Here is a 16,737-nt window from a genome sequence, read left to right on the forward strand (position 1 = left end):
ATAATTTATACTTCACTAACTGAAGAAAATGTTTCAAACTTGATTCATTTTAAAAATGTAAAGAAAAAACTGATTTAGTGTAGTTTAATTTAAAATGTAAGATTCTTCAGGTATTCTTGAATTCAAAACTTAAAAAAAAAATACAGAGTCATGCATTTTTCCTCAACACTTGGCCCATATCCCTTATTTTATCCCTACAGAAATCCAGAAATGTGCTGGAGTCTCTACCTTGCTGTTTCAAACCTGTCTCATTCTTGGACTTTCTCCTTCCGCTGCCCAAAGACAATGAATAGAAATTGACAGCTCTTTCTTCCTGCTACATGTCTCCATATTTTCTTACAACTTTTTAGTTTCATCTTATGCAGAATATTTTTTAGTTATCTTTTCTTAGTGTCCAGACATGTTTGTTGCAACTAGTTCTTCAGAGGTGCTCACACCATTAGTTGAGTGATTTAAAACTCATTCTAACAACTTCAGTTCTTTGGTCTATTCAAACCAATATTGGCAATAGCTGTAAGTAGGTCTCAACTTTCCTCCAAGTCCTCTTTCTTATTCTATGTCACAAACTTTTTTTTTGCCTTTGAAGTTAATCAAGGGAGTAGGATTAGAGACTTTAAAATCTCAAAATATGAAGATGAAGCTTTCCTGTAGCTAACATAAGTGGTGACATAAATATTTGGGGGCCAGATGATACTCTTTTCCTCTTACAGAGAGAAATTATTAATATTTAAGATCTCCTGAACTATGCAAAAGAAATTATAAATATCAGCTTCTTACTACGGTATATATGTGGGCCTTTTGAAACGCTGTATGAAATATTCTTCAATTATAGTTTAAAGAACACTTATGAGTGGCTATGTATGTACCAAATCAGAGGCTTCAGAGATGAACAAACAGTTCTTATCCTAATGTTGCTTAGAATCTAGTAGTAACAATAATGGTAATAATTACTAATGTCTATATATTTGTGTATGCGTGGTAAGTCACTTCAGTCGTGTCTGACTTTTTGCGACCCTGTGGACTATAACCCTCAAGGCTCCTCTGTCCATGGGATTCTCCAGGCAAGAATACTGGAGTGGGTTGCCATGCCCTCCTACGGCAGATCTTCCAGACCCATGGATCAAACCGGCGTCTCTTATGTCTCCTGCATTGGCGGGCGGGTTCTTTACCACTAATGCCATCTGGGAATTTACTAGATACCAAATATTGTGGTAAATATTTTCGATAGATCACTTCAGTTAGTAGCTCTTACTCACTAAAATAATCCACCCCCACATAACTCCTCTCTCAGAGTAGCATTTAAGACTTTTCTGCTGGACTTTATATTACAATGGTGATAGCCACAGATATTGTTTTATTTTTAGATTTGACTTTTTCTCATTCAGTATATTCAAAACCTTTTTAATGTCATTTTCCCTTTGAGCTCAGTGTTGGTGGAACCACACTATGAACTGAATGAGGATTTTATCAAGGGACATAGTATCCATATTCCCATGAAAAGGTATTTATTTCTACTGCTTATATGAAGAGAAGCTTTCTGCTTCATATTCAATTATCCAATCCAAAGCCAACTTGAGAGCATAACAAGGGAGTGTCATTTGCTCATCGGCAAAATGTGGTAATCTAAGCTTGGCCCCTTCAGCTTCTTCCTTAACAAGCAGAGTGGTCTGGGGTCAGCCTATTTAGGGCTGCCCACCTTAAGCTTACTGCTTAAAGCTAAAACCTTTTAGGAAACTCAAGTGCCTTGCAGTTTTAAAGTAGCGATTATTGTTCTCTCCAGCAATGAGTAAAAAGCCTGTGTACAGAAAGATTTTCCTTTCTCCTATAGTGAAAATTTGTCTCACTGAGGTGTCAGTCCATGCTGAGGTCTTCAACTGACCCAGGTACATGCGCTAATGCCAGCATCTATGTAATCCAAAATCAAGCCACAGCAGACTGCACCCTCTAACCCTGGTCATTTGGCGAAGGTTCCTAAAAGCCCTCTTCTTTGCTGAGGCTAGTGAGCCTAGGATTTGCTTGCTCAGCTGTGAGCAGTTGATATGTGCTGAAGGCCTCTGAATGGCTGGAGCTCCCCGAATAGCTCAGGCCTCCAAGGACTGTGCTTTTGTTGATTCTGTACAGACTCTGCCTGTGGCTGAGATAACCAACCAACAGTATAACAACTCACACAATACACTGAATATCTGATGTATTTTTCAGTGACTCTGTCAAAATAGGCAGCCATTCATCTTTAGGCAGAGCCAACATAAACTACAATGATCCACCAAGGTGAAAATACCATGTGGCCAGTGCCTAATGCCTCCAGCCATATGCCTAAACCAACAGTTAAAAAACAACTACACAAATAAAAATAAATAAATAAATAAATGCTGACCCACATATTAAAATGCAAGCTCCTCCACATGAACTACACTTTCCAACATACTCCATTTCTATTTATTATCAATTCAGCTCTGTCTACCCGATTCTATCATTCTCCTGAATTAAACTTCTCTACCCAAACTTCAGGTCACTTCCATGGGTAGGCTTTTTCACCATATACTTAGAAAGCAGAACCGAATATATGCTCTCTGTAGGCAGCTCAGCTCCTAAAAAAAGGGAGTGAGAAAGTTGACTGGGCTGGGCTATGCAAACCCAATTTCTCCTCCCAAACTCAGGCTGATGAAACAGAGATGTTATAATTTTCCTGCATGTAAAGGCAAATTTAGGAATAAGTAAATAGCCACTTTCTCCCATAATTAATATTAATAAACCAAAAAGCTTACTATTTTGACTATATTCCATAATCTGGCTGAAAAACATCTGAACTATTAAATAAGTTTATAATGTTGCTATTCTTATGCTATATTATGCTATTATTATGCTTAAAATATGCTATATGTTTAAGCATGTTAAGACTGAAAATGATTTGATAAATTATAGGATTCCTTTTCATAAGTAGATCAGGCTACTAATTATGTACTCAAATTGGTATTTATTCATTTTTTTCCATTCAAAATATTCCCCATATACAAATAATTAATGACTTACAAAGAATTTGCTTTATTGTTTAAAAAAGTAAAATTCACAAATTGTCTGTATTTAAATCGATAACTTTTTACCACATACTTTAAAAAGTTAAAATACAGAAGTACTCATTCTGAGAGGTACCAGATCTTTGTATCACATGATAATAGACAGAGAACTAAATAAAACTGTATTGCAAAGACAGTTGTCATTTTGAGGCTCCAACAATTCTCCTTATGGTGACCTTCTCTTCTAATCCAGTTCCTTTGCCTCTGTGATCCCTCTTCAACATATATGTTTATCAAGCACTCATTAGGCATTGGACAAATGTGGTCCCCTACATAGCTTAGGTTCTCAGTGTGGCTGCTGCATATCATTCTTTAGACCACTGTCTCATTTTTTCTTACAACTAATGGTTGGGAAGAATCTTATCAAACAACTCATGATGAGGTAGTAAGTATTCTGAATAGCTTAATGTACTTCTTAGTACCAGAGTTTCTGCATGTCATATATAAATATGCCTTAACCCAAAAGATTGATTTACACCTGCATCCAATAAGGGGTAAATTTTCTTAGAATGCCTTTCTGGATGTCTTCAAACCTAAAAGTCTCCTGCAAACAAACACAATCATATAGTCTCTCACAGAATGCTGCCTGATGTCTGGGCTGTGCTTTACTAGACACTAGAAATGCAGGTTCATATGGTGATAAATATATTCCCTATTACATTTATATTGAGCTGGTCTGTTTGCTGTTATCTTTGACCCATAGAGTTATAAGAAATGCTTTGTAGAAGTTGGAGACTGAAACATTGGTATGTTCTTCTAACTGCCTTAAAATTATTCCAGAATATTCCCAATTTCCTTCATTATGCACAAATTAGTGATCACTGTTCTATATCTAAAATGTGACTGATTTATTGATAGCTTAACCTGAGATGTTAAAAATGAATACTACACTATGTTTGTCTTTCTTTGAACTAGGAGCTGAAGCTAACTTTATGCTGAAAATTCATCCTCTGAAGAAATATCCTGTGGATCTTTATTATCTGGTTGATGTCTCAGCATCAATGCACAATAATATTGAAAAATTAAATTCAGTTGGAAATGATTTATCTAGAAAAATGGCATTTTTCTCCCGTGACTTTCGCCTTGGATTTGGCTCATACGTTGATAAAACAGTTTCACCATACATTAGTATCCATCCAGAAAGAATTCATAATCAATGCAGGTATCTAATACTAGACATGGACTTCCTAATGCTAAAAAGTTTAAAATCTTGTAAAATCTCATTTTGGTCTTATATCAAGGACTTACTAAATTATCTATTTTTGTTTTAATTAAATGAGAAATAAAAATATTTCTAGAGGAAGGACATTCCTATCTGAAAACTTCTAAGATTGAAGGGGGCTTTCATTTTTATCCTTTTTCACTTAGTTTTTATTACAAACATCCAGTAATCAGGCTACCATATATATAAATACCTCTTTGGATATTCTGTATTTCTCTTTTTTATTGCTCCAAATTTGCTGAAGCAAGGCTTATCAATTTTAAAGTACTTATTTTGCCAGTATTGCACCTACATTTCCATTACTGTATTGTGACTGTGTTTATAATCACGTTGCTTATAATGTTATTTCAAAGAAAACTCAGCTAGCACATGGAGGGTAGGTAGGTCAAAAGATGAGAATTTGTTTGCTGGAAAGAGCTCTTTTTCGTATCGTTTTGGAAGGCTGATTATAAATAGTGGGTGCCCTACTATGAAAGGAAAACCGACCTTTAAAATATGAATTTCTCACACAACATTTAGCCTGTTGAATTTTTGGAGAACAAATATAAATGTGTTCAGTTCTTCCTTAACAAAACATTTAAGACTTCCATACATTGCCCAAATCACTTTACAGTGTATAGTCTAATTTACCAAAACAGCCCTGCTGTCTGTTGTAGTGTTAAAAGACTGATGCATCTCCATATGGAGCTTCATACACCTTCTCTCCAAGCACAGATGCACCTGAGAAATAATCCTTACCTTTGAGGACATCATGGAATTCTCAAAACAATTTTAATGAATTTTGACCATTCATCAATGATTCTACAAGAATCACTTTAAAATTAGCAAAATATTTTAAAATATCTAACAAAAGTATAGTATTTTAACTAAATTCCTAAAAATATTTTCCCCAAAGTGTTTTTCAGTTGTTTCATGAACAAATGTGATAGGAAATCACTGAAAATTCTCATCTCCTCTTAAAAATTAATAGTATATATTAGCATAATAAAAGCCCTTAAGTGTCCTATATTAAAGGAACATGCTTAATCTTCTTTATGTTTTGAAACCAAGCCATTATATTCCTATCTGCAAAGAAATATGCAGCAATATTGAGCTTTTCTCTGATTTTATAAAATATAGATTTTTCTCTAATAAAGTTTTCTTGGCAAAAAAATTATATTCCCTTCTCACATCAACCACACACTTTTACATAAGTAATATTTTGGATCTTTGAAGGACACATAGCAAAACAATTTGCATTTCTTCTTTACCCATACAGTGACTACAACTTAGACTGTATGCCTCCCCATGGGTATATCCATGTGCTGTCTTTGACAGAGAACATCACTGAGTTTGAAAAAGCAGTTCACAGACAGAAGATCTCTGGAAATATAGATACACCTGAAGGAGGTTTTGATGCTATGCTTCAGGCAGCTGTCTGTGAGGTAAGAAGTTTCATATTATTGAGTGTTTGTTGCTGCTGCTGCTGCTGCTGCTAATTCGCTTCAATCATGTCCGACTCGGTGCAACCCCATAGACGGCAGCCCACCAGGCTCTGCCATCCCTAGGATTCTCCAGGCAAGAATACTGGAGTGTTTGCTCAGATATAAAATTCCCCAAGAATTTATGATTTCTCTTTGATTTATGGAGTGAAACATAGCATAAAAGAATACATTCTTCTCCTATGTCTTGTTTGTCACCAATGATACTCATTTTGGTATGTGTTCAGGACAGAGGGAATAAATTGTGAGAAGTTTATAAATAGGAAAAGATATAAGGGAAAGAAAAACTTATGCTCTTGGAAAATCATTTCCAAAAGGGCTGCTCTTTTCACTCACTACTCTCCAAGGAAGAACCAGAAATAGCTTGTTGTCCTACTCACATCACATTAGGCAGTATGCACTTTGTAAACCTGGCTTATTCTTCCTCTGTGGGAACACCAGAAGTCTCTTGACAGGAACTAGTGTGGCTGTGGAAGAAGATATACAAATAAAAGTTAATGCTATTTGTGAAACAGCACTCAATTTATGCACATAATTCTAGCCTGACTTAATGTTTGTTAACTTATATTTAATGTTTACTTGAGATACAGACCACAGTAAAGATCTATGTTATTGTACAAGATCTAATTACATGTTTATTTTAAGAGTCATATTGGATGGCGAAAAGAAGCTAAAAGATTGCTGCTGGTGATGACAGATCAGACATCTCATCTTGCTCTCGATAGCAAACTGGCAGGCATAGTGGTGCCAAATGATGGAAACTGCCATCTGAAAAACAATGTCTACGTCAGATCAACGAGCATGGTAAGATAACAATAGCCTATTAGTAGTTATGATTCTTTGGGTTAGTATAAGTTTAAGTTGGCAAATTCAGCTGTCCCTGTACCAAGAAATTATCTAAAGGGTCATGATGCAGAGTCAGGACAAGTCATGAGAGACAAGTTACAGAACAATGCAATCTATAAATTCTGATCAATAAAATGTAAGGCTGAAATACATGGATAATATCTAGTAGCTGACTCTATAATGTCCTACAAAGCAATGTATAATTTATGAAAATAAAAATGATAGAAAAGCTTACTTTTTATGCAACAGAAGAACGTTCAAAGGAAAAGAGCATATACATATACGTTTGCCTCACTACTTTACTTGTAGCTAGTTCTACAGGGTTAGTATTGAAAAACATATTAGAGATGAAGAAAAGTGTATTTGGCCTGAGGAATCCTCAGAGTAAAACAGAATCTAAGTAGCGGCTAGGGGAAAAAAGGAGTAAAACAAGGTTGGCTTTCAATATTTTATACCTCACTTCTTCCTTCTGAAGTTTATCTGTATTTGGGCTTCCCTAGTGGCTCAGATGGTAAATAATCCATCTGCAATGCTGGAGACCTGGGTTTGATCCCTGGGTCAGGAAGATCCCCTGGAGAAGGGAGCTTCCTGAGGGTTAGTTTCACCTCTGAGTCATATATTTAAATACAATCTCCTAGAACCGTATTTTCCAGCATTAGCTATTCTACATGTAGAAAATCAATTGCATAAAGCATCATTTATTTGTGATGTGATCCCTGTTTATACATGCATGCAAATGTTAGAACAAAATCTTCCGAACTTTCTTATACTATGGCACCTAGGTCTTAGTAATCTTTACCCTGGTACACATAGGCAAAATAAACAGACAGCCTGACAGTTCTGTTTATTAAGTAGTTAGGGCCAAATAACATAACTATTTATGTTCTAAAAACCTAGTAGCCAGTTAAAACAATAATACAGATGAATCATAATATATATGTGTATATATATATATATACACACATATATATATAAATTTGTGTCATTCTTAGTAAATATGTTATAATGGGAACTTCCCAAGCCTTAGAATCAAACAGGACATAGCCACCTTCATTTTCTGTTACACACCGATTTTCATGCTGCTTAGTTTTGTAAGATATGACATCATGTAAAAGAACAGAGCCAAATGTAATCATAAAGCTGTGAACCACTTTCAGCTGGTAGTTCATGGATACCTGACAGGTGTCAAGTACTGCTATGCTTCCCTTAAATATTCAAGATATTTTGCAGCACCCTGGTGAGTGTACCACAGTGCTTGAAGACACCTCACGCACAGTTTGGGAAATGTAATATCAGAAGCATATAAATTATGCTGAAATGTGTGTGGTTCCTATAAGTGAAATTTAAATAGTTTAAGTTAGTTAATCTGAAATGCCCTACCAGACTTTTTGAAAGTCTAAAGGAACAACTGCATTACCACATAAAACAAGATCAACCCTTGGTTGGTTTAGATTCTCGAAAGCAACCTCAACATTTAAAGATTTTTTTAAAGTAGCTAGAATTTGAATTTTTAAATCTAGGATTTGGAATTATTCCCTTAGTGTCATTCTCATTGTTGATTCTCTCCTGCTCAGTCACATTTCACTTCAGTAGATTCATCCATTTTAGTCATTTCTCATCTTTCCTTCTGTTCAATCTCTTTTAATCTGAGATAGAGTTCTAATTCATTTACTGGGAGTTGAGAGAAGACAAGAGGAACCATTCTATTGTGAGAAAATTAGAAGCTTTTTTTAAGGAAAAATAATAATTACATTATTCTCAAACTGCATGGCAATTATCCTTTTAAAGTTTTGCCAAGTCACTGAAGTCAGCTCTCCACAACTGTACTTTAGACGGTGCTGCTGCTCATCTAGGAAGGATTCCTTAAGGCAAAGAAATGTTCTCATACTTTTAGACATATTCCATGCCATATAACCTTATGGAAACAAAGTATAATTCTGGTGGAATTTTACACAGTGTTTGGACTCATATATCAGGAATTTGGACAAACTATCATGAAATGTATTTGCCTTCTTGAACACTGTTTTACCTACTTAAAAGGATGAACCTTCCTCATGTCACTGATAGGTACTGAATAAACCAATATTGCTACTACCTTAGGAGAATATTTTATCTCATTTATCCCATGCCTGTGTTTTAAGGAGGCCTTTCTTATGAATTCTCATTTCCTTCATTTCCAGGGACACTGCCCTAAAACAAAAGAAACTGAAGCATTTTGATTGATCCCTTGACTGTGCATTTATACACACAAGATGTACTACTGCTCTGAAACCTCCTCTATCCAAAGCTCCCCTGAACCTAACTCTAAGCATATTTATCTGCTCATTTTAAAATGACTTCTATTCTCTCCTATTCAGTCATTATGGAGGAATTTGAAAAGATAAAGTTTAGACAAGCAATCAAATATTTTGCTTCTTAGTTTTATCTCCAGCAGCCAATACCAGTATGTTGAATAGTACCTGGGCCTCTTGGTCCAAGACTCTGGTTCTTTCATTTATAAAAGGCAATAATTGATAAAAGGCCTTTTAGATGTCTAATTTACATAATCCAGAGTTCTACTGCTTATTCACATAGCTATTTCATTAGGATCAATGTGAATTTCAGAATAGTAACATCTACCACTGAGGTTTTATTAACTGAAATCACTGTTGCTACATACAATATCAGTATATTGCATACCATACAGTGCATACTATATGAAATTTATCTTGATAACAACTTGGTAAGGTAGTCATAATTATCTTTCTTTTATAAACAGAAAAACTGAGGGTATAAGAAATTAAGAAACTTGACTATGGACACACAGCTAAAAAGTTAATCAGTGGCAGAATCAGGGTTCAAACCAATTCAATCTTTTAATAAATATGTATTCTTAACCACTTTGCCATACTGTCTCAAGGGATACCTAGAAGAAATAGAGTGGTGAAGTTCTTGGTGTAAATTTTGCTCTAACTTTCTAGTTGCAATCTTACTTATAGAAGATAGATAATAAAGTAGATAATTTGTCTTATATATATTACACAATGAGATTAAAATTTTAAATAATTTATATTTAAGCATTGTTATATTTTATATATGACCATTGGCAAATAATGTTATAGTATTAACTAAATTACATTTTCCACTGCTTTTTCTCCAAGTGCCAGAATGAAAAACTTGAGCAGTAAAATAGTTTTATAATTTACCAGTAATAATAACAGTTTAAAATTTAAAAATTCATTCTAAAATGGTAGAGGTTAGTATAAAAATTATTAATGGTATAGAAGACAAGTTGTTGATACTGAGGCTTTAGAATTTCATCCTGTTTCCCTACCCAGCTCCTCCAGGGTGATTCCCAACCTCATTCAGAGCCCTCTTCACAACCATTCACCCCATCCTCAACCACGAGTAATGCCAGAGTCTCCAATAACAATGAAATGGGCCCAGGGAGCAAGCATTTGGAAGAGGCAAACAGGTCACACAATGAACCATTATTAATGAGATTTTCAAATATTGCTGTGACTCTCAGTCCTCACGGAGAGATGCAAATAGGCAAGATCCTACCACACTGCTGATTGTATTTAGTAGCTTAGATTTTGGAGAAGGCAATGGCATCCCACTCCAGTACTCTCGCCTGGAAAATCCCATGGACGGAGGAGCCTGGTAGGCTGCAGTCCATGGGGTCGCTAAGAGTTGGACACGACTAAGCGACTTCACTTTCACTTTTCACTTTCATGCATCGGAGAAGGAAATGGCAACCCACTCCAGTGTTCATGCCTGGAGAATCCCATGGACGGAGGAGCCTGGTAGGCTGCCGTCTATGGGGTCGCAGAGAGTCGGACACGACTGAAGCGACTTAGCAGCAGCAGCAACAGCAGCTTAGATTTGGTGTTTCTTTCTCGTATTTTTTTCTTTTTGTGCCTCATCATTTTAAGGTCAGTGATTCTTCACTCCTCCTCTCATTTAACTCCCCAGAAGTCCTTTAATTTATTTAGTCTCATAGAAATTACTAATATGTCATAAGAATAATAAAGTTAATTTTAATAAGGCTAAACTAAAGCATATAATCAAAACTTTCACCCTATTTCCTGAATCATACTTTGTTTTTCTCTGCTTAACACTGTATAAAAAACTTTCAAAATTAAACAGATAAATTAGTTCAGAGTGTTAGCACCTCTGGGTTTTATGAACATGCACCATCAGCAAAGTAAAGGGAATTTCACCCAGGCAAAAAGCACCTAGAAAGTTTTAAGTTTATATGCAACCGTCTTTTTTAAAAAATATTGTTATGACTTTTAGTTTAAGGTAAGACAGAACTTTCAGCAAGAGAACAACAGAGTCACAAACAGGGGACACCCATAAGGCTATCAGCTGATTTTACAGCAAGTTTTGCAAGACAAGGGAGTGACATCACACTTAAAAGTGTTGAAAGGAAAAAACCCGACAACCAAGGATACTCTATACAGCAAGTCATCATTCAGAATTGAAGGATATATAAAGAGCATCCTAGACAAGGAAAAACTAAGAGAGTTAATCAATATTATCCAAACTTAAATGTTAAAGAGTGTTCTTTAAATGAAAAATAAAAGGCTGTAACAAAGAAATAAATTATAGGAAGGGGAAAACACCACTGATACAGGCAGATATATAGTAACATGGTGGTTCAAGTACTTAAATAAGCTAGTGAAAAGGTTAAAAGACAAAATTACAGAATCAACTAAAACTATAATAAATAGTTAAGGGATAGGCATGAAAATGTAAAACATGATATCAAAAACACAAAAGGTGGAAAGGGGATAGTAAAATATTTAGCTCTTCTACAATATGTTTAAACTTAAATGACTATCAGCTTAAAACAAGTAGACATAGTTACACATCAACATATATGAACTCCACAGTAACCACAAATCAAAAACCTACAATAGGTATACAAAAGCTAAAATGAAAAGAGATGAACTAACGTCTACTACTAAACTAAAAAGAGACCAAAACTAAAAAGAGATGGACACAAGCATACTACTAAAGCAAACCATCAAACCACAAAGGAACAGACTAAAACAAGAAGACAAAACAGATAAACAACCAGAAAAAGGTAACAAAATGGCAATAAGCACATACCTACCAATAATCATTTTGAATATCAATGGGCAAAATGCTCCAATCAAAGGGCATAGGGTGGCTCACTGGATAAAAAAATCCATCTATATGCTGCTGTAAGACACTCACTTGAGAGCTACAGAAACACAGACAGGAAGTAAGGGGGTGAAAAAAGATACACTATACAAACGGAAACAAAGGAAAGCTGAGGCAGCAGACCTGTATCAGACAAAGTGGACTTTAAAAGAAAGTCTGTAACATAAGGCAAACAAGGGTATTAAATATTATATAATGATAAAGGGATCCATACAAGAGGAGATTACACTTATTAACATATATATGCCCAATATAGGAATATATATATACACACACACACACACACACATACAGAAATAAAGGAAGAAACGGACAGTAATACAATAATAGTAGGACACTTTAACATTCAAATGACGTCACTGGGGAGATCATCAAGACAGAAAATCAATAAGGGAACAGTGGCCTTAAATGAACCATTAGATCAGTTGCACTTATTAGATATCTACAGGAGATTCCATCCAAAAATAGCAGAATGCACAATCTTCTCAAGCATACATGAAACATTCTCCAGAGACCACATGCCAATTGCCTTGACAAATTTAAGAAGATAGAAATTATATCAAGCATCTTTTCTGACCACACTGTCATGAACCCAGAAATCACTTAGAGACAGAAAAGTGGGTAAAGAACAAAAACATGGAGACTAAACAATATGCTAGTAAGAAATTAGTGGTCAATGAAGAAATCGATGAGGAAATCAGAAAATAACTTGAAACAAATAAAAATGGAAACACAATACTCTAAGATCTATGGGATATACCAAAAGCAGTTCTAAGAGGGAGGTTTATAGTAGAGGCCGATATCAAAAAATTAGGAAAAATTTAAATAAGCAGCCTAACTTACCATCTAAAGGAATTAGGAAAACAAACACAAAGTCCAAAGTCAGCAAAAGGAAGGGTATAATAAAAATTAAAGCAGAAATAAATAAATTGAAGTTTATTTAATTTATTAAACTACAATAGAAAAGAACAACAAAACCAAGAGCTGTTTTTTTTAAAAAAAAGATAAAATTAATAAGCTGTTGACCAGGATAATTAAGAAAAAAAAGAGAGTACCTAAATACACAAAATAAGACATGAAAGAGAAGTTCTGCTGTAATCACAGAAATACAAATAATCATAAGAGAACACTAAGAACAGTTAACACCAACAAATTGGACAAACTAGAAGAAATAGGTAATTTCCTACAAACATACAATATTCCAAGACTGAATTAGGAAGAAATAGATAATTTGAACAGATCACTAACTAGTATTGATACTGAATCAATAATCAAAACCTCCCAAACAAAAGTTCATGACCAAAGAGTTTCAGGAGAATGCTACCAAACAATGCCACCAATACAAAGAAGAGTTAATATCTATCTTTCTTAAACTATTCCAAGAATTGAAAAGAAGAAAACACTTCCTGAGTGACTTTCACTTTCACTTTTTTCACTTTCAGACACTTTCAAACTGATTCTATGGGGCCACCTTTGCCCTGAAACCAAAATCAGACAAAAACAATACAAAAAAAAAAAAAAAATACAGGTCAATATTTCTGATAAACATAAGTGATTATATCACTATATGCAGATAACATGACACTATATATAGAAAACCATAAAGTCTCCATCAAAAAACTATTAGAACTAATGAATTAATTCAGTAAAATTTCAGGATACAAGATTAATATACAAAATCTGTTATTTTTCTATACACTAATAATGTATTAGTATATATTTTCTCAGGAACAGAAAGCAAGAAAACAACTTCATTTAAATTTGCATCAAAAGGAATAAAAATACGTAGGAATAAACTTAACCAAGAAGGTGAAAGACCTATGCTCCAAAAACTATAAAACATGATAAAGCAAATTGAAAATGACAAAAAGAAATGGAAAGCTATCCCATGCTCTTGAGTAGGAAGAATTAGTGTTGTTAAAATGGCCATACTACCCAAAGCCATCTACCCAAAGATGTAATGCAAATTCTCAATTACCAATGGCATTTTTCACATAACTAAAACAAATTATCCTAAAATTTATATACAATCACAGAAGATCCCAACTTGCCAAAGAAATATTGAGAGAAAAAAACAAAGCATACCATTCTCCCTGACTTCAGATTATACTACAAAGCTACAGCTTCAAAACAGTATGTACTGACACAAAAACAGACATATAGATGAGTTACATAGAGAATCCAAAAATAAACCCATGCACATATTGTCAATTAACCTATGACAAAGGAGGCAAGAATATGTAGTGCAGAAAAGACAGACTCTTCAACGAACAGTACTGGGAAAACTGACAGCTACATTCAAAAGAATAAAACTAGAACATTCTTTTTTTCACATCATATTCAAAAATAAACTCAAATGTATTAAAGACCTAAATGTAAGACCAGAAACCACAAAATTCCTAGAAGAAAACATAGGCAGTATGGTCTTTGACAAAGATCTTAGTACTATTTTTCAGACCTGTCTCCTCAGGCAAGGGAAACAAAAGCAATATAAACAAATGGAACCTTAAAAAACTGAAAAGCTTTTACACAGCAGAAGAAACCATCAACAAAATGAAAATGCATTCTACTAAAGGTGAGATGTTTGCGAATGATATGTCTAATAAGGGGTGAATATCCAAAATATATTAACAGTTAATACAACTCAATATCGAAAAACAAACATACTGATTTAAAAAATGGGCAAAAGACCTCAATAGGCATTCTTCCAAAGAAGAAATACAGATGGCCAAGAGGCATGTGAAAAGATGTTCAACATCACTAATCATCAATTCAGTTCAGGTGCTCAGTCGTGTCCGGCTCTTTGCGACCCCATGAATCGCAGCATGCCAGGCCTCCCTGTCCATCACCAACTCCCGGAGTCTACCCAAACCCATGCCCATCGAGTCCGTGATGCCATCCAGCCATCTCATCCTCTGTCATCCCCTTCTCCTCCTGGTGCCAATCCTTCCCAGCATTAGGGTCTTTTCCAATGAGTCAACTCTTCGCAACTAATCATCAGGGAAGTGCAAATTAAAACCACAATGAGATATCACCTCATACCTGTCAGAATGGCTATCATCAAAAAGACCACAAATAGGAAACAAATATAGATGAAGAATGTAAAGAAAAGGGAATCATAGTGCATTGTTGGTGGAAATTTAAACTGGTACAGACACTATGGAAAACAGTACTGAGATTACTCAAAAAATTAAAAACAGAGCTAAGATATGATCCAACAATTCCACTTCTAGGCATATATATCTGAAGAAAATGAAAATCAAAAAGATCTATGTACCTCAATGTTCATAGGAGCACTGTATACAAAAGCCAAGATGTGAAAGCAATCTGTCCATCAAGAGATAAATGAAGTTTGTGGCATATATATATACATATACACATATATATATGCAATGGAGTATTACTCAACTCTTGAATGAACTATTGCCATTTGCAATAACATGGATGGATCTAGAGGGTATTATGTTGACTAAAATGAGTCAGACAGAGAAAGACAAATACTGCACATTTTCACTTATATGTTGAATCTGAAAAAAGTACAAATGAATGACTATAACAAATCATAAACAGACTCACAGATACAAACTGGTAGTTACTAGCAGGGAGAGGGATGAGGGAGGGGCAAGTTAAGAGAAAAGGATTAAGGGGTACAAATTATTAGGTATAAAATAAGATACAAAGATGTAACGTACAACACAGGGAATATAGCTAATATATTGTAGTCTACGCTATTATAACTAATAGCTTATAATCTATAGAAACAGTGAATCACTATGTTGTACACCTGAAACTAATATAATATTGTAAAGCAACTACACTTAAATTAAAATAGTATGTACATGTATATATATATTATAGCTTTTAAAACTAATGAAATGCCTGATTTTAGCTTGCTACTCTATGATCTGTTTAGAACTGTAAATGTCATGTGAACAATAAGGACTTCAATAATAACTTTAGAGTAGACCTAATGTGAATGCTTCTCATGCTTGCAGAAAATTAGCCAGGAAATTATTTCTGCAAACACTATTTAGGTGTTTTTTTTTTTCTTCCTAAAAGTGAAAGCAAAGTTGCACACAGAATCTCCTGGGCTAGGCTCAAAGTAGACACACTGCTTTTCTAATGCCGTGAAAATGAGAAAAAAATAATGATTTTCCAGAGTAACTCAACAAAAACAAAAACTAATGAAAATATTTATGAAATAGAATGTTCTAAATAAATTATGTTTGGTTAAATCATGTTTAAGCAGAAAATTTTTTATTACCATTCTCATTGAACAGCTTACAAAAAATGATTAGTCCATGTCCCTCATTCACTAACAAGGATATCAAGAATGCAACGGACACCATGTTGACAGGAGCCACAAATTCAAACACTTCAGGAGCCAGGTGCAAAAGGTAAATACATGAGGCAAGTCAAAGCATATCCAAGAGCCCAGCATCTAGCCTTTAGTAATGGTCTCCAAATGTCTTTTACTGAAAGCTGTCTTTTATTAAGCAGCTACAGTATTTGCTCCTTTACACTTAGGGAGCACCATCCAACATCCCACTGAAGTATAGATATTACTATTACCTCCATTTTATAAGTGAGAAGATGGAAACACTAAAAGAATCAGGAACTTGTCTGTGGTCACACAGCCCAACATAGCAGTGCCTAGGTAAATGACAAGCAAGGTGACATCAGAACATGAGCCCCTCAGTTCAGTTCAGTTCAGTCGCTCAGTCGTGTCTGACTCTTTGCGACCCCATGAACTGCAGCACACCAGGCCACCCTGTCCATCACCAACTCCCAGAGTCTACCCAAACTCATGAGCCTCTACTTATCATTTATTTGGGCTTAATAATTAGAAAATGGTAAATGAGACCATGTTAACCCATTTAATCCCCACCATAACTCTGAGAAGTAGATACTAGATACTAGTATTTATACCTCTTTTACATAT

General features: G+C 34.8%; 1 protein-coding gene and 1 long non-coding RNA gene across 13 annotated transcripts in view; one reads left to right on the plus strand and one right to left on the minus strand.

The window, feature by feature from the left end:
• The window catches only part of ITGB8 (integrin subunit beta 8), a 92,953-nt gene that overhangs the window by 54,827 nt on the left and 21,389 nt on the right, over positions 1-16,737 (plus strand). For 11 of the 12 annotated variants that reach the window (XM_081536771.1, XM_081536777.1, XM_081536773.1 and 8 more), the window contains 3 exons: positions 3,990-4,236; positions 5,555-5,720; positions 6,423-6,581. In XM_081536771.1, coding sequence (XP_081392897.1) covers positions 3,990-4,236; positions 5,555-5,720; positions 6,423-6,581 — 572 coding nt within the window. Of the gene's footprint in view, positions 1-1,423; positions 1,502-3,989; positions 4,237-5,554; positions 5,721-6,422; positions 6,582-16,737 lie in introns of all 12 variants that reach the window. The other variant, XM_081536781.1, reaches the window with a different exon arrangement.
• Positions 2,957-16,737, minus strand: part of LOC145524478 (uncharacterized) — a 252,310-nt gene continuing 238,529 nt past the window's right edge. Inside the window, exon 6 of the long non-coding RNA XR_014067565.1 lies at positions 2,957-6,244. This is a non-coding gene — a long non-coding RNA (uncharacterized LOC145524478). The remainder of the gene's footprint in view (positions 6,245-16,737) is intronic.

The sequence above is a fragment of the Giraffa tippelskirchi genome, chromosome 10 (assembly GCF_054371585.1).
Source record: "Giraffa tippelskirchi isolate mGirTip1 chromosome 10, T2T-mGirTip1v1.2.pri, whole genome shotgun sequence".
In the NCBI taxonomy this organism is placed as follows: domain Eukaryota; kingdom Metazoa; phylum Chordata; class Mammalia; order Artiodactyla; family Giraffidae; genus Giraffa; species Giraffa tippelskirchi.